Source organism: Cheilinus undulatus, linkage group 16 (genome assembly GCF_018320785.1).
Source record: "Cheilinus undulatus linkage group 16, ASM1832078v1, whole genome shotgun sequence".
Lineage (NCBI taxonomy): Eukaryota > Metazoa > Chordata > Actinopteri > Labriformes > Labridae > Cheilinus > Cheilinus undulatus.
In genome coordinates this window covers 33,078,865-33,100,609 of record NC_054880.1, presented here as the reverse complement: position 1 = coordinate 33,100,609, position 21,745 = coordinate 33,078,865, and the positions used below count along the sequence as shown (strand labels likewise).

At 40.5% G+C, this 21,745-nt stretch overlaps 1 protein-coding gene across 1 annotated transcript; it reads left to right on the top strand.

Annotated features, from left to right (window-relative positions):
• The first annotated feature begins 139 nt into the window (after window positions 1-139).
• Window positions 140-21,342, top strand: kat2b (K(lysine) acetyltransferase 2B). Its single transcript, XM_041809179.1, has 18 exons — window positions 140-661; window positions 1,619-1,745; window positions 3,159-3,304; window positions 3,404-3,490; window positions 3,828-4,009; window positions 4,083-4,274; window positions 4,442-4,545; window positions 6,754-6,879; window positions 7,121-7,254; window positions 8,311-8,519; window positions 8,620-8,746; window positions 8,835-8,945; window positions 10,678-10,821; window positions 10,912-11,026; window positions 11,130-11,160; window positions 18,420-18,483; window positions 19,389-19,473; window positions 19,857-21,342. Exons 1-18 carry the CDS (start codon window positions 461-463, stop codon window positions 20,048-20,050), a joined length of 2,379 nt encoding a protein of 792 aa, XP_041665113.1. The 5' UTR covers window positions 140-460; the 3' UTR covers window positions 20,051-21,342.
• The last annotated feature ends 403 nt before the right edge of the window (window positions 21,343-21,745 follow it).

Below are 21,745 nucleotides of genomic sequence, written 5' to 3'. Positions count from 1 at the left end.
TTAAAAGTACTTTTGTTTTTAATGGTTTTAAAGGCTTCCTGTAACTAAGATTAGAAAAGAGGCATTGTAAGAAATTATTACATTTTAATTGACATGTTTTGACATTTATATGGTCTGATGTATTGATTTTTAGTAATTTATTCCACATATTCTACTGTATTCTTCTGAATAATCATGAACGACCAGTCAGTATGTCCCCAGCCAAGGCTTTGTAGAAAAAGCCACATTTTTCTATCACATTTGACCTTGAAATTCCTCGCTCGCTTTTTGTGACCTCTCCTCTGAATTGGAGCTGAATTGGCCTATCCCGTTGAGTCCCCTAGCGGAGGAAAATGGGCCTACAGTGAGAAATTGAAAATAAGGATGAGCGCCATGTCTGATCCTCCGCTTGTGGAATAGAGCTGACGGCAGAGCCAGTATTTCCCGGGCCGGGGGTCCCGTCGGGGGTTCGGTGTGAGTCATGGCGGACAGCGCTGGGATTCAGCAAGGTTCGCCGGCCATCGGGGCTTCGGGCCTGGTTCCGGCCGCTCCTGGAGCCGGGGGCACGGAGGGCTCTGGCGCCGCTGGAGGATCCGCACGTATCGCCGTGAAGAAGGCGCAACTCCGCTCCTCACCTCGGCCGAAGAAACTGGAAAAACTCGGAGTGTATTCATCCTGCAAAGTAGGATTTATTTGCAGATTTAGTGAACACTGCTGTTTAGGATGGATTATTCTCTAAAAGGGTATTTCCTGGGCTTGGTTGCAATAGTTTACAAAATGCAAGCGCAGCAAAGGAAGCCATTGCCGCACTTCATTTTTTCATTTTGCATGCACGAGCCAATAACTAAAAAAAATCGGTATTAATACTGTGGATGAGACGGGTTAATTTTACTGGTATGCTGTTTAGCAGCCCCTCCAGCTGCAGGCTGTGCGCTGTTTGTCCAATGTTACTCTGTTTCTGTCGAGGTGGGGGGTTGGTGGACGTAAACATTGGCTTGGCGCTGAGACTCGGGAGTAGGAGGCTGTGCACTCAAGGCTGCATCCCCTCTCTGTGTCTGACTCTGTGTGCCGCTGTTTCCAGGGGAAATGTCGCCGTGCCGTCTGTCAGCGGCACACAGAGAGGATTTTAGTGGATTTATGAAAGTATGATCCGCAGAGAGGGACGGGGTCTTTGTTTTGACAGGGTGACAGCTGCTTTGGGGGCGGAGTTTGTTGTTGTTTCAATGCGCATGCTCAGTACGGCAGCTCCAGCTGACGGTGACAGGCCTCCTCACCCCACCTCACCTCCCTTTATTTGTATAAAGTCGGTCATTAGACAATATTCAACTGGGCTGCATTGTATTTTTTCAGCAGTTTGTCTGCTGCATTTAACCCATAATTAATCAGAACACTACTCAAAAGTTTTTCACGTAAATATGCATTCATGTTTTTAACTTATGTAATGATTAAAAAGCAGACACTTTACACAATTATGCAATTTAAACAAAATATACAATGAAGAAAATCTCTCAGTTTTCATTAAGTATGATGCATTCAGCACTAATTTATAAGAGCCATTCATTATAACCACTGAGTCTGAATATACCACTTCAAACTGTAAAAAAAAACTGTTAAAAACTGTTTTTAAATCCTGTCCTAGGCTGAAGGAGCCTGCAAGTGTAATGGCTGGAAAAGTCAAAATCCCCCTCCTACACCTCCACGGACCGACCAGCAGTCCAACACGGTCAACCTGCAGGAACCCTGCCGGAGCTGCTCTCACACCTTGGGTACGTTTGCATGATCAAATCTAGAATTATTAGATTTGATCAAATCTAATGAGTAAGGGGTGACTTGGTGCTACTGATAAATATGGTTGGGAATTGCATGATTGTAATGTGGTTCATGGTCCACAATAACAATAAATATCACAGTATAAAAAGCCCTTAAAAGGTATTTAGTCACTTTGAGGTAAGTTTCACCCCTTGTCATACATCATCAGTAGTTTGGGCATACAGAGTAAACCCAGTCCAAGTCCAAACTCTAACATCAATAATTCAGTTTGCTGCATTTTATCCCTGTTGTGGCTAAGTATGCATGACCCACCTTACTCCACCTTTGAATGACCGGTACTAGTTACTGCACTTGGGATATCTAGCAGTGTTCATGGAGCTCATGGCCAGTGTATATTTGGTCAACTGAAAGTAAAAATGTTTGTTAGCTAACATTTTTCATGGCTTTGAACTTCCTTCAGGATTAATAAAGCACCCAACCATCCATCCAGCCAGCCATCAACCAACTTTATTTATATCACACTCTTTGTACCAAGCAATTTAGCACAAAGTGCTTTAAAAATAAAAAAAATAATTTCAATGAGGTTTTCCTGGTTAAACAGATTTAAATAAACAGAAATAAAATAATTCCTCACAATTTAAAGTCTATTTGAAGAACTGAAATTTGTAAATTTGTTCATCCTCAAAATTTAAATTATGTGTTTTAAGGACTGAAGTTGTAGGTCTAAACTGCATTTAAATATCAGGTCAGGAATGAGAGCATATGCCAGTTCAGCACTTTTGCTCTGGCCTCCTGATGGCCATCCTCCAGGCCCATGCCCCATCTTTCAGGTACCCTCCCAGCTGGCCCCTCCACTAACACTGCCCCTGGCAGCACTTGATGTCTGTACCAGCCCACTGGATCTTGGGCACCCAGTGTGCAGCGAGCTGGATTAGGCCCAGTAAAGTGCGGCTGCTGTTCCTGTATCAAGCATCTGACCCTTTCCATCCCCACTCTCCTGAGTCTGTCAGCATTAGACACACTGTCTAACAACGATACCCAAAGATGAATAATGGAGAAGTTGTCACAAAGGAGTCCAGTTGGCACCTCAATATCCAGGCCTCATAAGCTTGTAGTAAGACCAGGAGGACCAAGGACCCAAAGACCGTGACTTTTGTCCTTATGTTCAGCAACTAGGAAAACCACACTGTCTTGCCCAGTGAACGTATTGCCCTGTGTGCACGTCCAAGTCTGCAGTAGATTTCAGCCAAGCCGTTTAGATATCAGATATCAGCAAAGATCCAATATTGTGCATCTGTAAAAATGATCTTTAGAGAGTGAGGACAAGTGGCATTTTACTCTTCTTTACCTGCCCTGTTTAGTGAAACATTAATATTATAGCCATAAAGAGTTCAATTTTTCTGTTCTAGGTGATCATGTGACCCATTTAGAAAATGTTTCTGAAGAGGAAATGAACAGACTTCTTGGTATCGTTTTGGATGTGGAGTATCTCTACACCTGCGTTCACAAAGAGGAGGATGCTGACACAAAGCAGGTCTACTTCTCCCTCTTCAAGGTGAGTCTCTGCTTTTACAAAAAAGTAACATGCATAGAACTTTACTATATGCAAGCGTACAATTTTGAAAACACTCTTTTCTTGTTATGCTTTATCCAGCTGTTGAGGAAGTCCATCCTACAGATGGGTAAACCGATGCTAGAAGCACAAGAGAGTCCTCCGTTTGAAAAACCCAGCATTGAGCAGGTAAAATATCCTGTTCGTCTGTAGCTGCTCTCATGTAAGCAATAGCTGGCAGATTTCGTGAACATCTGAGGCATGCTACCCCTCAAGTCTTTCCAAGATTCTTGTTCATACATGCCCCTCACAGCAGGAGACTATCTGTGTGGGGTAGGAAGGAGGCACAGAAATGGCAGATGTCACTTTTTACCTTTGTACCAATATTACGTGTACTGTATGAGAGTTTTAAATAAATATGAAAGCCCACTGCCTTCAACTGAAAAAGAAAAGTGATATTATTAAACAGAAACAAGAGCTTTCTTTTTCTATGTTCCTCCTTATTTATATTCCATTTTCCAAACAGGGGGTGAACAATTTTGTGCAGTACAAATTCAGCCACCTGCCATCCAAAGAGCGTCAAACCATCATGGAGCTTGCCAAGATGTTTCTAAACCAGATCAACTACTGGCAGCTGGAGACGCCCTCGCAGAGACGCCAGAGAGTTCCCAACGATGATGTGGCTGGATACAAAGCCAACTACACCAGGTAGCATCCGCTCCAGATTCCTTGTTAACATGAATCACATCAGAAGTTTGACAGTCGTCTTTGTCTGCTCTAGATGGCTCTGCTACTGCAACGTGCCCCAGTTCTGTGACAGTCTGCCACGCTACGAGACCACACAGATTTTCGGCCGGACGTTGTTGCGTTCAGTGTTCACTGTGATGAGGAAACAGCTGTTAGAGCAAGCCAGACAGGAGAAGGACAAGCTGCCACCTGAGAAACGCACACTCATTCTCACACACTTTCCTAAGTAAGAAAACAAACACACGCTGAGACATGACGTTGTTGACACAATAAGATCTGCAACATGTCAAAGACATTCACATTTGTGTTCCCACATTCTCTGTGTCAGAGCACAAAGAAGAAGAAAAAACACGTGCACGCCTTTGTTAATAATGTTTTTTTCACTTGGCTCAGGTTCCTGTCTATGTTAGAGGAGGAGGTGTACAGCCACAGCTCTCCCATCTGGAGCCAAGACTTTTTGGCAGGAGCGTCAGGAGGGCAGATTCCAATCCACACAGGTAACACACACCCCCAGACATTCATTAGAACAGTGAGTCCCAAACTTGAGTCCAGGACTCTCCTGGGGAATGCACCAAAGATCTCAGAGGGGGTTTGAGGCTTTGTCTGCTCTGAGGTTATCAAAATTGGATTGACACATATGAATTAAAATCATAATGAACACTTTTAAATATTTTATACAGGCCTTTTGGTAATAAAATTTTCTTAGGGTTTTATCAATAAAACATTGTATCTCATCCAAACCCTAGACACAGCCCCTTCAAATAAACATCTCAATCAATACTAGTCACCCAACTAATAACAAATCCCTTTTTATTTGTTTGATATCGTTGAAAAGTAAAAATAAATTCATATAGGAGAGACAAAGACAATCACTTGTCAAATCAAGCGACAGAATATCCATTAACAGCGATTCCAAATGAAATGGTCATGGAAGGCATTTCATTTTTCCTTTTTTCTTTTTTTTACAGCAATTTATATCCATATTTCTTGAGTGATGTCAAGTTACTTTCCAATGAAGCCCATGTTTCTGTATGTGCTGTATATTATCATAATATTGCAGCCTGAAAGTGATCTTCCCAGCCTGATAAGTTCTGCTGCTTCAGTGATCCATTCTTTGTCAGATGATGCATTCGACTTAATCCAGTTATTCATTATTACCGTTTTGTGATTGTGCATAATAGGAATAGTATTGAATTTTTGTGGGTAAATCTTTACAGTTGTGCAGCTCAGGTTGTCTTTGATACAAGAAGAGGGAGCTCCAAAGAAAAAAACGGTGGGAACCAATGCATTATAAAAGTGGGTCCCAAACGTTTTCCTGCTGCTCCCCTTTGGTAGTTGAATAAATTGTTAAGCCCCCCCCCCACTCATCACTGCACACACATCAACATAAATCAATAGATGCTGAACACACAGTCACGCCCTTTGCTAATAAATTCCAATATTCTTAGAATTTAACTCAAACATTGTCTGCTGAAAGTACAGAACAGCTAACCTGACACCATATAGACTGTTTCATATCTCCATGTCATGGATTTATTTTCAAAGCTCCAATACAAAGCGTTTATGATGGGCGGAACTTTTCAAGAAACACTTGATTGGACAATGTTCTGTCTGTCACATTCATGACAGGCCAATCAGAGCAACAAGACAAAATGAGGTAGTAGACATGAGCAGCATCAGTACGAACCTTTGCTCAACAGGCAATCACTACCATAGTTTATGAGCAGTAGAGCTTGATGTGGAAAAACTCATACTGAGGCCGGTCGGGAGAAGAGTGAAAATGTGTTCTCCACCATTAGAAGCTTTCAGTGAGGCTCTTGTTTTAATAAAGAAATATGGTCAAGTTCTGATAAAACTGCTGCTGTGGCTACATTAGAGCTAATCACGCCCCAGTAACTCATGCTAAAGCAGCCTGGCAGAAGCGCGAAAACACCTTTTTGTATGAAAAGCCTTCAGTCCTGTTCTGTGCTCTTTTTTTCATACAGAAATGTGGTGCAGTTCTGATAAAACTGCCGCTATACTATAGCTACATCTGAGCTAATTGCTACACTGGTGGTAGCCATTGCTATCAGCTTTCAGGAGACTGAAACACCACACGTAGCTACTGCCTTGTTCTCCTTAAATGAAGCTGATTTGGCACAAACATTGTGGATTGGATCTTTGTAAGATGAATTTGTCTGATGACAGATGACAGTCTGGCAAATCCATCTACTTTGCAAGGTTACAGAACAGCAGCTGCAACATTAAACTTCCAACTTGAGACTGATACTCTTAGCTCATTTTCAGTTTTTAGCTTTTATCTGTATTTTATCTTGATTGAGGTAACAGCAGAAAAAAAAACTCACACTAGAGTGATGCTAAAGGATGATCTGGTTCTCCTGATAACCCGGGGTTGTTCAGGTGAAGCAGAAGGAAAGACATAACTCACCACATTTTCTGGTCTTTGATTTAGTCACTGTGATATCTGGTGTAGATTTGTTTTTGGCCCCATGTTTACTTTGAAAGACCTCTCTCTAAATGTGCCATACTTTGATAGCAGTGCTAAACATTGAGCATTGGCTTTACATAGCCTCCCTGCACCCACTGTTGTGACTTTGGGCCCCACTTTGGGAATCACTGCATTAGAAGCGAGCTTTGTTGATAATCCTTTAGGAAGACAAGGTCAACTCAACAGTCAACAAAATATCTTTATTTTTCTCTGTTAGTTATCAGTGCGCCCCCTGTAGCCAGGCCATTGTACTACAGCACCAGTCCTGTGTCAGTAGACGCCTCCACCTGCGGCAGCGTCAGTCCCGCAAGGAAGACAGCGTCTGTACTCGAGCCAAACCCAGGTATGACAGAGAAACCTGTTATTAATCTGACACTGACTCACACACATGGCATATCCAACAGTAATCAGCTGCACTAGGGAAAATGTGACTATATTTATGTGTTATTGAGGGTTTTTTACCTCACTTTGAAAGGCTAATAAAAATGAATGATCAAAATCTGACGACTGAAGTCTACCAGTGCCTCTCAAGCATGCATCCTTACATGCGCAAGTATGACTAACTCTGTGTTCCTCCATCACAGTTGGAGAAAAGCGTAAACCCTCGGAGCCTCTCAACCATGAGGAAAACAAGAGACCCAGGGTGGTGGGCGACATCCCCATGGAGCTCATCAATGAAGTCATGGCAACTATTGCTGACCCTGCAGCCATTCCAGAGGTAACCAGCTGTTCTGTGCTTTGCAGTGGGGATGGGCATTTGAAGTCATTTCTGTATACAAGTACTCTCATCACCTTTAGAGCAGGTCGTCCACTACTTGCATATTAAATATTTTTACCATAAAAAAGGCAAACACCTTTATCCGCCAGCATGCCCCTCTGATTGGCAGCTGCTTTGACCAGTATGTTAGCTGCATCGTAACGATCATCACTGCTCCTGCAGTCATCAGATCTTAGTACTGAATGGAATGACAAGTGATGATGAAGTACAATTCATTGGTTTATTTATTTTACAGGGACAATGGTATTAATCAGCCTTTCTGTAATGATGCCAGAGGTAGTCAAAAGGCTAGTTTCCAGCTGCAGTCCCTGGCTTGATGTTAAATTTGGCTACCTTAAAAGATAAAAATTAGGGATGCACAATAATTATCAGCACTGGTAAATTATTGGCTGATGTTGTAAGTATTTTATCGTATTTTGTTATTCCAGTCATAAAATATTAACTGATAAAATGTCTTGTTTGTCTGCTTGTTTAGCTGTTATGATGTCTTTTTTGGTGTGTAATGTCTTTTTAACTATTGTACAGTGTCTTTGATTTTCTGAAAGGTACTTTATAAATAAAATTGTTATTTTTAAATTATTATTATTTTTATTATTAGGTCAGGATAACAACACTGGTTTTCCTGTGATATGGAGTCATTTCTCAGAAAAATGGCCAAGGTGACCTTAACACTGGAAAACCAGCGTTTTTATTGTGTTACTGTGGGATAAACATCCATAACATACTTTTATCACAGGAAAACTGAGTAAAATAAAATGTACAGATGCACACCATCTTACGTCTTCCAAAGAGGAACATATTCCTGCCTAAATTAAATTATTTCCGCTGTCATAGTGATAGTAACTGTGACTGCGGAAATAATTTAATTTAAGCAGGAATATCTTCCGCAGTCACAGTGATAGTAACTGTGACCACGGAAATAATTTAATTTAAGCAGAAATATGTTCCGCAGTCACAGTGATAGTAACTGTTGTGACTTTCATGCCCTCTCTCCAGACCAGCCTGCTGTCCGCTCACTCTGCACGTGACGAAGCCGCCCGCCTTGAGGAGCGCAGGGGTGTGATTGAGTTCCACGTGATTGGTAACTCCCTGAACCAGAAACCCAATAAGAGGATCCTGATGTGGCTCGTCGGCCTCCAAAACGTGTTTTCTCACCAGCTGCCTCGTATGCCTAAAGAGTACATCACCCGGCTGGTCTTCGATCCGTGAGTGTGAACGTACTCCATCATAGCCAGAGATGTAACAGATGAACTCTACTTCATTTAACCTCTTTTAAAACATATTTTATACTTTTTAATTCAACAGGAAGCACAAAACTCTGTCGCTGATCAAAGACGGCCGGGTGATTGGAGGGATCTGCTTCCGGATGTTTCCATCACAGGGTTTTACAGAGATTGTGTTCTGTGCGGTCACCTCCAATGAACAGGTCAAGGTGAGAGTTTCTGTTCATGATGATAGTCTATCCTGCTCTCTGACTGGTCCATTTGTAACCTTTTTCGTTCTTGGTTACATGGTTGTAGGGTTATGGCACCCATTTAATGAACCACCTGAAGGAGTACCACATAAAACATGAAATCCTCAACTTCCTCACATACGCTGATGAGTACGCCATTGGCTACTTCAAGAAACAGGTAATGTGGACAAGTGACCTCTTTTCAAATATGAACTTTTTTGGCATTTCTATAGCATGCTTAAAACAGCTTCAGTTAACCAACGTGGTGCACAATTTTAAGACAAAATTTATACTGAATAATGAGAAAGAAGATAATAAAAACACTTTAGCAAACTATTCTGAAAAATAGCAAAAAATAAAGAGTATTATAAGAGCCAACCCTACCCTATCTGAAAGATCGAGAAGTATCTGGCTTCGGACCTCTATGGTGAGACATTTTGGGCTCATCTGCTGTAGACTTCTACAGTGGGTCCACTTTGACCGTGAAGCGGGAAGTGAATTACTAACCCTTGTCAGTTTTTTCCTTAGTTTGTGGTGTGTTATTTTTACTTTTATCCCCCTTACCCTAATCCTAACCTTTTGGGGTTTGGGTGCCTAACCCTAACCCTCTTCGGGTTTTCCTTAGTTTGTGTTGTGTTAAACTCAAGTGTACCCCCCTCAGTACATTTTTGGATTTTTATTTATAAAATTCTGCTGTTGTAAAAATAGTCACTTACCATAAGCCCATGGTGGAGGTTACCCCATTGTAGAGGTCTCCATCAGGTGAGCCCAAAACACCATAAAGGTCTGCAGCCAGATCCTCTTGCAATGCTCTACTTGTATTAAAAGTCAGTTCAAACAGGTTAGTCTGAAGCAAGGACTTAAGGTTTTCAATAGATTGAGCAGTTCTAATATTTTCAGGTACACTGTTCCACACTCTCTCGAGAAGCCTACTCAAACCCTTGGTCACCTCGTGTTTTTAGCCTGCACTCTGGAACATCTAAGATCATCTGATGTGTTGACCTCAGCGCTCTTACCGGAGCATCATTGTGCAACAACTCAGACAAGTATTGTGGGGCTAGCATGTGCAATGTTTGCAAGGCTGATCGATACCAGTGTGCAGAGAATTACAAAAGTCTAAGTTCTCAAAACGTGAATAACCCTTTCAAACTCATTCAAGGGGAGATAGGACTTTACCTTCCCTAGGAGTCACAGCTAGAAGAAACTTGTCTTTACCACTGATGATATTTGTTTACGAAATTTAAAGCAGCGATCAAAGATAATTTCAAGATTTTTTACATAGGGGCAACTGTAGGACACTAGAGGTCCAGGAAAGCTGAACCAGGCTGACCAAAGACAATAATTTCAGTTTTCTTTTTGTTCAGTGTAAAGAAATTTAGTTCCTTCTAGGATTTAACATCTTCAAGACAATCTAACAGAGCATGCATTGAGACTGCAAATCATCAGCAAAGCAGTGGAAAAAATTAAGTATTTTAACTGACCCCAAAGGAAGCAGATTCAAAGAAAACAGAGTGTGGCCTAGAATTGAACCTTTAGGGACCCCACAACCTACTGGGGCCATAGCAGAGGAGTACTGGTCTAAATGTACTGAAAAAGTCCTCCCCGTGAGATAAGATTGGAACCACTTAAAGACAGTACCTCTAAGTCCTACACATACCTCAAAACATGATCAGAGAGTCTGATGGTCAACTGTATCAAAGGCAGCAGACAAATCTAAAGAAGATCACTTTTTCATCATTTCTGTAGAGTTTAAAACTCCTGTGAGGTTATTTTTTATGTCTTTTCACTAGCATTTTTTTTATATTTCATGATATTGACAGTAAGTAATGCAGAAATTAATTTTAAAAAGGTGATGGTGTTGTTTAATGTTAGGTTATATTAAATACTGCTCTCCTTAAAAACTGTGTCAGGGTTTTTCGAAGGACATCAAGGTTCCCAAAGCCAAGTACGTGGGCTATATCAAGGACTACGAGGGAGCCACACTCATGGGCTGTGAACTCAACCCCAGCATCCCCTACACTGAGTTTTCTGTCATTATCAAGAAGCAGAAGGAGGTGTGTTGTTTGTCTTTTTCTTACACTAACATATTCTCTTTCCTGTTTTTGTGTCTGCACTAATCATTATTTAAAATGTGTGTCACTCAGATCATCAAGAAGCTGATCGAGAGGAAGCAGGCTCAGATCAGAAAAGTCTACCCCGGACTCTCCTGTTTTAAGGAAGGAGTTCGGCAGATTCCCATTGAGAGCATTCCTGGCATACGTACGTTGCTTTTCTTTATCAGTTTGTCTCACCTTTATTCCAATAAGGATGTCTTTCTATAAAATGAGATTTACTGCTAATTCAAGTTTCTGCGCATTAACAGGTGAAACTGGCTGGAAGCCTGTGGGAAAAGGGTAAGTACTAATACTGTACAGAGAGGCTGTAAAAGTTGTATGGTATTCAGTACTTTCTCACTTCTGCATGTTTAGAAACAATAATGTCTTTATTATTTTGGCTTGGTTATTTTGGATTAGGAAGAGAATAAAGTTAAAGTAAAACATTTGATAACAGAAGGTGCAGATGATTTCTGACTTGTCGAAGCTGTCTCTGAGTTTTTAAAGGTAAATGAGACCCTAAGGAGCAGTGGTGGACTTATTTTACATCACTGTGATGCAGGGGGTCATTGCAGAGGCTGAACCGGAGTGTACTGAAAGGGACAATAAGCATGGGATGAACCGATTAAAAAATTAATGCATCAAATTTTGACCTTAGTTTTCTGGCACCCAATAGATAGATAGATAGATAGATAGATTTTATTTCAGACTCAGGGTCCATACACACAAACACAAGACAGGGGGTTAAAAAACACAATTAAAAACAAACCAAAAAAGTCTAGCAGCCAGTTTTCAAAAGGCACTTATACCAGTGCTTCCAAAGCTGAGATGTGCAGCGTGTGGCACTGTATGCAATATTCGCCATTACCATAACAATTACATTTTCAGTATCATTTAACCGACAGATAAACCTATACATTAACTTTCTTAGTACAGCTTGAAGAGTGTTAACACGGGCAGTCACAAACATTTCACTGGCACTGGTCCCTCTAGGCATTTTTAACAATATTCTCAGCGCATCATTATAAGCCACTTGTAGTCTCTGAAGGCTAACTTTTTTATACTTCGTCCACAGATGTGCAGTGTACAGAGGTGTGCAGAACGCTTTGAACAGAGTCGGTTTCACCCCATCAGTGCAGCCCCCAAATTTACGTGACAATACATTAGCTTGTACATACAACATGCGACACTGGCGATAAATATCTTCATCATCTGTCAGCTGATCTGTGATCACATGACCAAGATATTTTACTTCACTGCAGGTATTCAGAGTGTTATCTGCCAGTTTAAAATCAGGAAAAACCATATGTTTATCTTCCTTGGTTCTACAGATCATAATAACACTTTTTGTATCGTTGTACTTTATGTCATGTTGTTCCCCGTACATAGAACACACATTAAGGAGCTGCTGAAGACCGGATGAGCTTGGGCTAAGGATCACACAATCATTAGCGTACATAAGATGGTTCACCACTGTACTGCCAACCATACAGCCAGTTCTACATGAGCTTAGTTGATTTGAGAGCTCATTCATATAAAAATTAAACACAATAGGAGATAAAATGCTCCCCTGTCTGACTCCATTACTAACCTGAAAGGGAGCAGACACACAGTTGTCCCATCTAACTTGCATGTTCTGATGAGCATACCAATAAGACAGGATTCTGACTAAATATTTAGGGATACCAGCTTGACTCAATTTTTTAAATAATTTCCCATGATTCACACGATCAAATGCCTTAGAGGCATCTAAAAAACACATAAAAACAGATGAATTTTTCCTCTTATAATCACTCAGTAGTTCCTTTAAGACATATATACACATGTCTGTGCCATGTTTGGATTTGAAGCCAAATTGATTATCTGTTGAAGCAATTAATTTATTAATCCTTTCCAGGAAAATTTGTTCAATAACTTTGGACAATATGCTAGCAAGAGCGATGGGTCTATAATTATCTGAGCAACCCACTTTTCCTGCCTTGTCTTTGACCACAGGAACCAACAGCACTGTCATCATAGAGTCTGGAAGAAAGCCATGAACTAAGAGGGCAGAGAAGCATAGAGCAAGAAGTGGAGCTAACCTTGAGCTTGCAAACTTAAGATGCTCAGCGGAGACAGAGTCCATACCTGTTGATTTATTCACGGATACGTTTTTGATAGCTTGATAAACCTCATGGGACCTTATCATATCTACACTTTCAACATTATCCACTTGAAAGCATTCAGACGGGACACAGTTAAATAGTTTACTATAATGCTGTCGCCAAAGGTCAACAATAGCATTTGCACCAGAGCCTCCATCTACTGTACATGGTACAGACGGTTTGTAGTTATTAATCAATTTCACCTCTTTTCAGAAAGCTTTGCTATTACTATATAAAAGTTTCTTGGCCATGGAGTCAGCCCTCAGGATTTGCTCATTTTTACTGATGAAACGTAGTGCATATTTATATTTTGCATTTGTATGCTTCTTATATTCAAAAATGGGTCCCTGTCTTGGTTTGCCAGCCATTGCCCAGGATTTAGTAGCTTCACAGGCTTCAGCATAGAATTCAGCCACATATGTGCTCCAGCCAGGCCTAACTTTTCCTTTCTTTTTATACTTAATATGGAGCTCACTGGCTTCAAGTAAAGCTGTAATAATATTTGTGTACATTACAGAAATATCTGTTTTATGTTCAGTGTTTGTACAGTTAGTGTTTTTACACGAGAGCCTCTCTAGACAGATATATATCACTCAGCAATTGATCAGTGTATGCACAATAGGAAGCAATGTCTTCACATGAAAGAGAGGACCAGTCCAATTGGTCACGAATGGAATTGTTTGCACATTTCACAGTTGCAGGGATGTTATCAAACCTAATAACACAGGAATATGATCAGAAGTAGATACATCATATAAAATTCCCATGTGTGTCAATGAGGCGTGAGCATCAGCAGTAGAAAGACAATGGTCTAACCAGGAGGTAGTGTGCCAGGCCTCACTTATGTGTGTGTAACTTTCAGATGGCAAAAGCTCTCGGCTGGAGAGTATTAAATTGTTATCTCCACAAAGATGATTCAAGTGGTTAGACTGAGCTCCTGTCTGAAATGTCTGCATTCATATCCCCAACAATAAAAATACTTTTGAAACACTCATTTTGTAAATACGAACTAATAAAAGCAAGCTTATTTATATAGTCTTCTTCATTATGTAGGCATTCATATGGAGTATAAACATTTAAAATGACAAACTCCTTGTCATGCTGTTTCAAGTGTATAGCCACACACCAATCCACACCAAGTCTAATGACATTTATCGCTGAGTCCAATTTCTTATTCCAGAGAATTGCCACACCTCCAGGTATTCTGCCCCTTTTCATGCCCAGACTGAGGTCAGTGGTGGACTCTCCAGCCCCATGAAAACTGTCACTAATGGAATTAAGTCCTTTAAGATCCTGCTTTGCTAGAAAGGTTTCCTGTAGGCACAGAATGTCACAGTGCTCTAACAACTGATCCACAATCATGCGGCGAGCTTTATCCTCTGCGCTCTGCCCCAAGCGCAGGCCACGACAGTTGTATGACAGGAGGCTTATATCCATAGCAGCTTCATTTTGGGGCATTCATGCCAGTAGCGAGCACACTCCTAACCCCAGCACATAAAGCAGCAGCATTAACGCCAGTGACTCCAGATTTACGTGGTTCATAAAAACGCCGCACATACGCCCCCTCTGGCCAGAGCTCCGGGTCATACATGTCATCAACGTTTTTGCATTCGGCGGATACTTTAAATGATGCATACCTGCTGTTTACAGTATCAATCCTTTCACATGACACCTCGCGACCAAGTTTATCCTCAAGGTGAGCACGCAGAGTTTCAACGTCTATATCAGGTGAGAACCTAGTGGCAAAGACCCTCACCCGTTTAGTTGTGATCATTTTGATGTTTCCTGCAGCTCCAGTGCCCGCGATAGTTTTGCCAGCTTTCTTCTGTCCCAACGTAGATTTGCCAGCACCAGAGCCATTGAGAGAGAGAGAGAGTTACGACACGCTTTGATCTCGCCGCCGCGCGGTCACGTGGTTCATGTAGCTCGAAATAGTTCCAAACATATCAGAGCTGTCAGTCTGAATAATTTCGAGCGGGAGAGACCGCAGCAACGAGAGATTTCAGTAAATATTAGCTTTTAATCCAAAGTGATTGTTATTTCGATTATCATATACTCATATTTATTGTATAATATTACAACTTTAACTAATAGATGCCATTTTAGTGATCAAAATACAGGATTGTTGAGTTTGTCAATGATAAATTTTGGGGGTAAATAGGGATTACAATGACAGTAGCAACTATTTTTGTTGCTGCTAATACATAAGGGGCAATTTTCAGTGACTATATATGCACAATTTGTACTTATTATGAATTTGACCACATGTATAATAGTATTTTTTATGTGATATAGAGACAAGATTAAACATTTTTTCTGTTAACTTTTTGAGGGAACAGCAAATACATTCGTTGTCATAACTATATTGTTGCTGCTAATGCAGTATATAAGAAGAAATTTTCTATTATATGAAAAGTTCATAATGTGCATTAATCATAATTATGCCTTCGTGTATATTATTGGGGTTTGCTATAAGACAGGATTATTCATTTAGCTGCTTTTAAATTTTGGAGGTAAAATGGGATTCCTACTTCAATGTTGAAAATAATGAAAGCACACACAAAAAACATCAACCTTTAATGAAACTTGGATAACGTTAATTGCCTATTTATCACCTATCTAAAGTTTAAACCTCACTAAAACCATAACTAAGCCACATACATGCACAGTCCCACCTGAGCATTGCCTCTGTATCCACCTTTTTTTTTTTTTTACCTTAGCTTAACCCTTTTCTTCCGTCTTTTTGAAATCCAATGGTAGTAAGCATTTATTTACTTTAATTTTACAATTACTTTTTTATGTTATTATCACACTGTAAATATATGGCTGTTGAATTTACAGTACGTCCCTGGCAAAAAGCTGCCAATAATGCCCTGGTAAACTGCTGTTTGTTACTGTAAGGCAAGTTTATTTGTATAGCACATTTCAGCAACAAGGTAATTTAAAGTGCTTCACACAGGATACTAAAATACAATGACAAAGGGATAAAGAAACACAAAATAAATCACAGTAATTTACAGCGATTTATTTTGCAGTTTAATACTGTATTTATATTACAATGGTTTACTGTAGGTTTTTTACAGGCAAAACATTGAACTATAATCCAGTTTACAGTATGTTCTTGTATCAAATTTAAATTGCAGAATTTACCTTTCAACTCAAGTTACCTGGTAAGCACTGTTAAATGTTCCCTTGATGGAATGTTGTTGTAGGAAATTTTGCAATGAAGTTTTAATATTAGCTTTACAAAGTTTACCTGTACATAGAGAGAATAGTACAAAGACAACTTTAAATCCTAAATGCATCAACACTGCATTCTAAAGTCACTTTACCAGTAAAATAAAAACAGAGTCAAAGCTGCAGTAAACACATTTATTAGTACGTCATAGTTTTTCATTACATGTTAAAGTTTTTCAAACATGAGCTGTAACAGCAATAAAAATAGGATCTATTTATTACAAACTTGTTTTGACATTAAAGATAACATCCACCTGCAGACTGGAGAAAAAAAAACTACTGGCTGTGTAGTCAGGTGATAGGAACCCAGGTGTAGGAAGGCAGGTAGCCTGCTGGAAACCCCAGAGAAGAAGTAGTACTGGTCATGTGACACCATCCCATCCAGTCCGCTAAAACTCGAACACTGAGGCGACTGTAAAAGACAGCAGCAAAGTTAGTTTATACTTTTCATACAACAGTATTTATTTATTTAATTTTTTTTTTTTTTTTTACCAAGAAATATAATTTGTTTGTTTTATACTTTTCTTGAATATTTTACTTTTTACAAAACATTTTCATTTCAGCTGATGTGTGTTTTGATTTTAATTGTTTCAATAAATAACCATACATTGTTTATCTGTACACATTCCTATCAATTATGTATTCAAACATGTATTCAGTATAATAAAACTGGGTCTATAATATCACAATTGTTCCTCAGCTAAACAAAAAAATCTAATAACAAAGATAAACTTTGTATGCTAAAGAGCACAGACGTCTGAAATTATTTTGAGGTTAATGTGGACAAACTGACATGTGGTTGTGCTAACTACGAACTAACTTATGTGCTGCTCATATTAGCTTACTGCATTTGGAAGTTAACTACGTATTATTTTTTGATTAACATTAACTAAAGCTATCTATATATATAATATCTATAATGCCTAGGCTAACAAGATGTCAGCTCATGAGACAAAATGTAAACATAAACCGTAATTTTGTGTACTTACTCGGTGAGTTGTTCTGGGGTACGCTGAAAACACGGGCTCTCGGCTGGAACTATTCGCTGTTTGGAACTATCGGGCTCCCCATGAGCCACGTGACTTCCGCATTCCTCAATTTCTATTGGAGTATATGGGAGTGTCAAAACTCTCTCTCTCAATGGCTCTGGTCAGCACCTAGTCCCCGTTTGGCATCCACCATCTCTGAAGGCTTCCGTTGCCCCCTATTCACCACCTGGCTCCATTTTGGAGACCCAGCTGAGGCCGTCGTTAACTCAGAACGAGCTGCTGGTGTAGCACTCTCCACTGTTAAAAACGGCGGTCTCTGTGCCTCACCTTCTCGGTGTCCGTCACCTGAAGCCTCAGTCACCCCCGTCGAGCCATCAGCACTGCCCGCAGCCGCTGAGCGGTTATCCTCGGCGGCCCGAGCATTATCCGCGCCGCGGCGCTCCACCAGCGCAGGATAGCCAGCACAGCCGTGATAAGCGCGTTGCTCCAGGGCACAAACCCGGTGGTTAATGCCCGCCGTGACTGCGCGCAGACCCTCACTGGTTTCAGTCTGCAGGAGTAGCGCGTGTTTCATGACAGAGACCTCTGTGTGAAGCTGCTCTTCTTTTCGGAGCAGACCGCAGACGTCCATGTTAGTAAAAGTTACAGGAGGCAGCTCATCCAAATAGTAAGATACAAATAGCGGAACATTGTCTCCACACTCATTTAGCACTTTGAGACAGCTTTTGATATTATTTGCGTCTTTCTGGGCTCCTTTGTGTGAGATGTTTCGTTGCGTGGTAGGACAAAGTTCAAACAGCGTCTTCTTAGAAGCTTCTATCCAACCTAAATCAGTGCTGTTTGCAGCTAACAGGATAATTTCATCCTGACTTAATGTTCTTAATTTGACAGCAAGGAAGTGCAACAGTTCATCTTCCACTATGATTTTACCATCAACAGTTGAATACACTTCTGGTTTTAATCGGGCTCTAGCAAACGCTGGAGCACCTGGGAAGCATGCTGCTGCCAATCCCAATCCAATACTGGGTGCATATCACAATTTAAAGTTCTGTTATTATGACAGCCCTGCTGCACTACATTTCAACTTTGTCTGAACTATAGATCAACCTGACTCTACAACTGTTCAAACTTTAATCTTGGATAAAAGGTAGACAGAGCAGTCATTTTTCTTTGACTTATTTTACTACAGGAAGGAACTAAAGGACCCAGATCAACTGTACAGCACTCTGAAGACCATCCTCCAACATGTGAAGGTAAGGGGCTGACACACAAATACAGGTAATTCAGAAAGTATTCAGAGCCCCTTTACTTTTAAAGTTTTCTTATGTTTCAGCCTGATGATACAGTGGAAAAAAATTCTCTCGTTTTATACTCTCATGATAAAGTGAAACAGAATTTTAGAAATTAGTTGTACCTTTATTAAAAATAAAAACTGAAGTATCACATTGACATAAGAATTCAGACCCTATCCAAAAACACTGTAAATTTAGCTCAGGTTCCTCCCATTTCTCTGGATCTTTTCTGAGATGTTTCTACACCTTGATTGGTCCACCAGTGGTACTTGGACTGATTGGACATGATTTGGAAAGACACACACCTCTCAGTAGAAGGCCTCACATAATTCTCAAATGAAAGAAGTTTGGCACTACCATGACTCTTCCAAGAGCTGGTTGCCTGGCCAAACTGAGCAATCACAGGAGAAGGGCCTAAGTAAGAGGAGGAGACTAGGAACATGATGGTCACTCTGACTGGGCTCCAGAGATCCTGTGTGGAGATGGGACAAAGTTTCCGAAGGACAACCATCACTGCAGCCCTCCACTGATCTGGGCTCTATGGAAGAGTGGCTAGATGGAAGACTGTCCTCAGTGAGAAACTTATGAAAGCCTGTACTAAGAACATGACCAAACTTAACTTAAATAGTGTATCCAAATGTCTTTGGTATGATTAACATATGTAGACTTATTTTCTCAGGGTTTTGTCCATGAAACAATTAAAACCTGTGGTGATTTTTGACAGCAATCTATCACTTTGTAATTTGTGTTGGTCTTAGGAGGCCTCAGCTTTTCTTAGAAACAAGTGGGGGTGGGGGGGATCCAGGAAAAAATGGTTGAGAACCACTGCATTAATCTTTAATGTTACCCTGCTCTTTGCCTCTCAGAGTCACCAGAACGCCTGGCCTTTCATGGAGCCTGTAAAGAAAACAGAAGCACCAGGGTACTACCAAGTCATTCGCTTCCCCATGGGTAAGTCTTCAATCTACAAGATTAACTTTACTGTTTATAAAAGATTTTCTGGAAATAAGGAAGTGAAGAGCAAGACTTTGCAGCATCCTTCTGTGCTGCAAATTTTGCTCCAGTGTGTTATACCATAAAGCACATGTGTGCACATGTTTGCAGATGGAACTTGGTATTTCCAGTTTATATTTCAGACACTCCAAAACACCACTTTTGCATAAATGAACTGCCAAAATGAAAAAAAGTGGTTTGCATTTTTGGATGAAATTGTAAATATATAGACATCAATAAATTTTTTGGAAAAGTGGTGTACAAACTTCAAGCTTTAACAGTGTATAAATGAATATCTAGAAAGAAGCATTAATTGTAGAGTTTCCTTTTTCCCCTCTCAGATCTTAAGACCATGAGTGAGCGCCTGAAGAGCAGGTACTACACAACACGTAAGCTGTTCATGGCGGACATGCAGCGCATCTTCACCAACTGCCGTGAATATAACCCTCCAGAGAGCGAATACTACAAGTGTGCCAACTTACTGGAGAAATTCTTCTACACAAAGATCAAAGAAGCGGGGCTCATCGAGAAATAGACCGGAAGAAGAAGAAGTTTCTCTTCACCATAATAAAAGGATAAGAGTCCTGAGACTGTGTGAAGAATGGACTACTGGTGCTGAGGCACACAGGATTCAGGAACACTTGTCTCAACGTAAAATATGGAAACGGGTCTCTGATCAGTGCCGATTTTGCGTTTGATGAATGCTGGTCTAGATCTGGATCTGTAGCTTGGACTAATATGTAGACTAAAAGACAAGCTCTAAGGGAAGACCTGTGAGACATCAAGCAAAGAAATCATCGTGTCTTCATATTTCATTACATCACCGGGACAGCAGGAGATTTATAGAAATGCATATTAAACAGGATAGGAGAATGCATGGAGGTTTGTATTCTGTCTGTTTGAAGACAATTATACTCCACAAACTTAAATCGAAGTAGGTGTATTCATCTTATTTGAACTCCCCGGACAAATCCAGATAAAAATCCTATCCCAAGACTAACACATAATTAAGATTGTACTTTTCTTATGAAGACACTTGTGAAAAATTTGCAGTTCACACCGGTAATATTTTTGCTTATTACAGGCGATTCAGGCCTTATGTTTTGTGTAGTATATCTTGAAATAAGATTTTAATTTGAACTTGTCCGGTAAATAAGTCAATGTAAAATCTTCCACTAGAAATCAGACTAATGCATTCACTTAGAGTTGAGGTTAGCAGTGTAAATATCTAGACCAAATTCAACCAGGGATTCTGCTTTGTCTCAAATTCATTACATATTCACATCCAGCAAACGGCTACTTCTTGTCTTTATAGCAGCCAACAACAAAAAAAAGTTGGAGGCACATGTAGACGAACATCCAACTAGTGTCTGAGCAACCATCATCTCTCCGCCTTGACATTTCTTCAAGTAAACTATATGGACAAAAGCAAAAACCATCGGACCATTCCACCAACAGGGGCTGTAATGACACTGTATTCAAATCCATGTACTTTAATTTGGAGTTGACCCCCTTTTGCAGCTATAACAACCTCTGTTTTTCTTGGAAGGTTTTCCACAAGCTTTTGGAGTGTTTCTGTGGGAATTTGTGCACATTCATTCTGTAGAGCATTTATGAGGTCAGGTACTGATGTTGGACCAGAAGGCTTGCAATCTCCATTCCAGTTCATCCCAAAGATGCTGGATTGGGTTGAGGCCAGGGTCTTCCACACTGAACTCATTATGAACAAATCATGTCTTTATAGTCCTTTGTACACTAGGACACAGCCATGTTGGAATAGAAAGGGCCTTCCCCAAATTGTTGCCACACAGTTGGAAGCATAATATTGTCCTAAGTGTCTTGGTATGCTGAAGCATTAAGATTGTCTTTCACTGGAGGCAAGGGGCCCAAACCCTGAAAAAGAAAGCCCCATGACATTATCCCTCCTCCACCAAACTTCACAGTTGGCAAAATACAGTCAGGCAGGTTAGGTTCTACCAACCTAGACTTGCCCATCTGACTGCCAAACAGAAGCGTGACTGGTCACTCCACAGAACATGTTTCCACTGCTTTCCATCCAGTGTTGGTGTGCTTCACACCGCTCCATCTGATGCTTGGTGTTGGACTTGGTGATGTGAGGCTTGGATGCAGCTGCTTGGCCATTGAAACCCATCCATGAAGCTCCCACCATACATTTTGAGTGTTTACATTAATGCCAGTGGAGGTTCGGAACTATTCAGCTATGGAAACA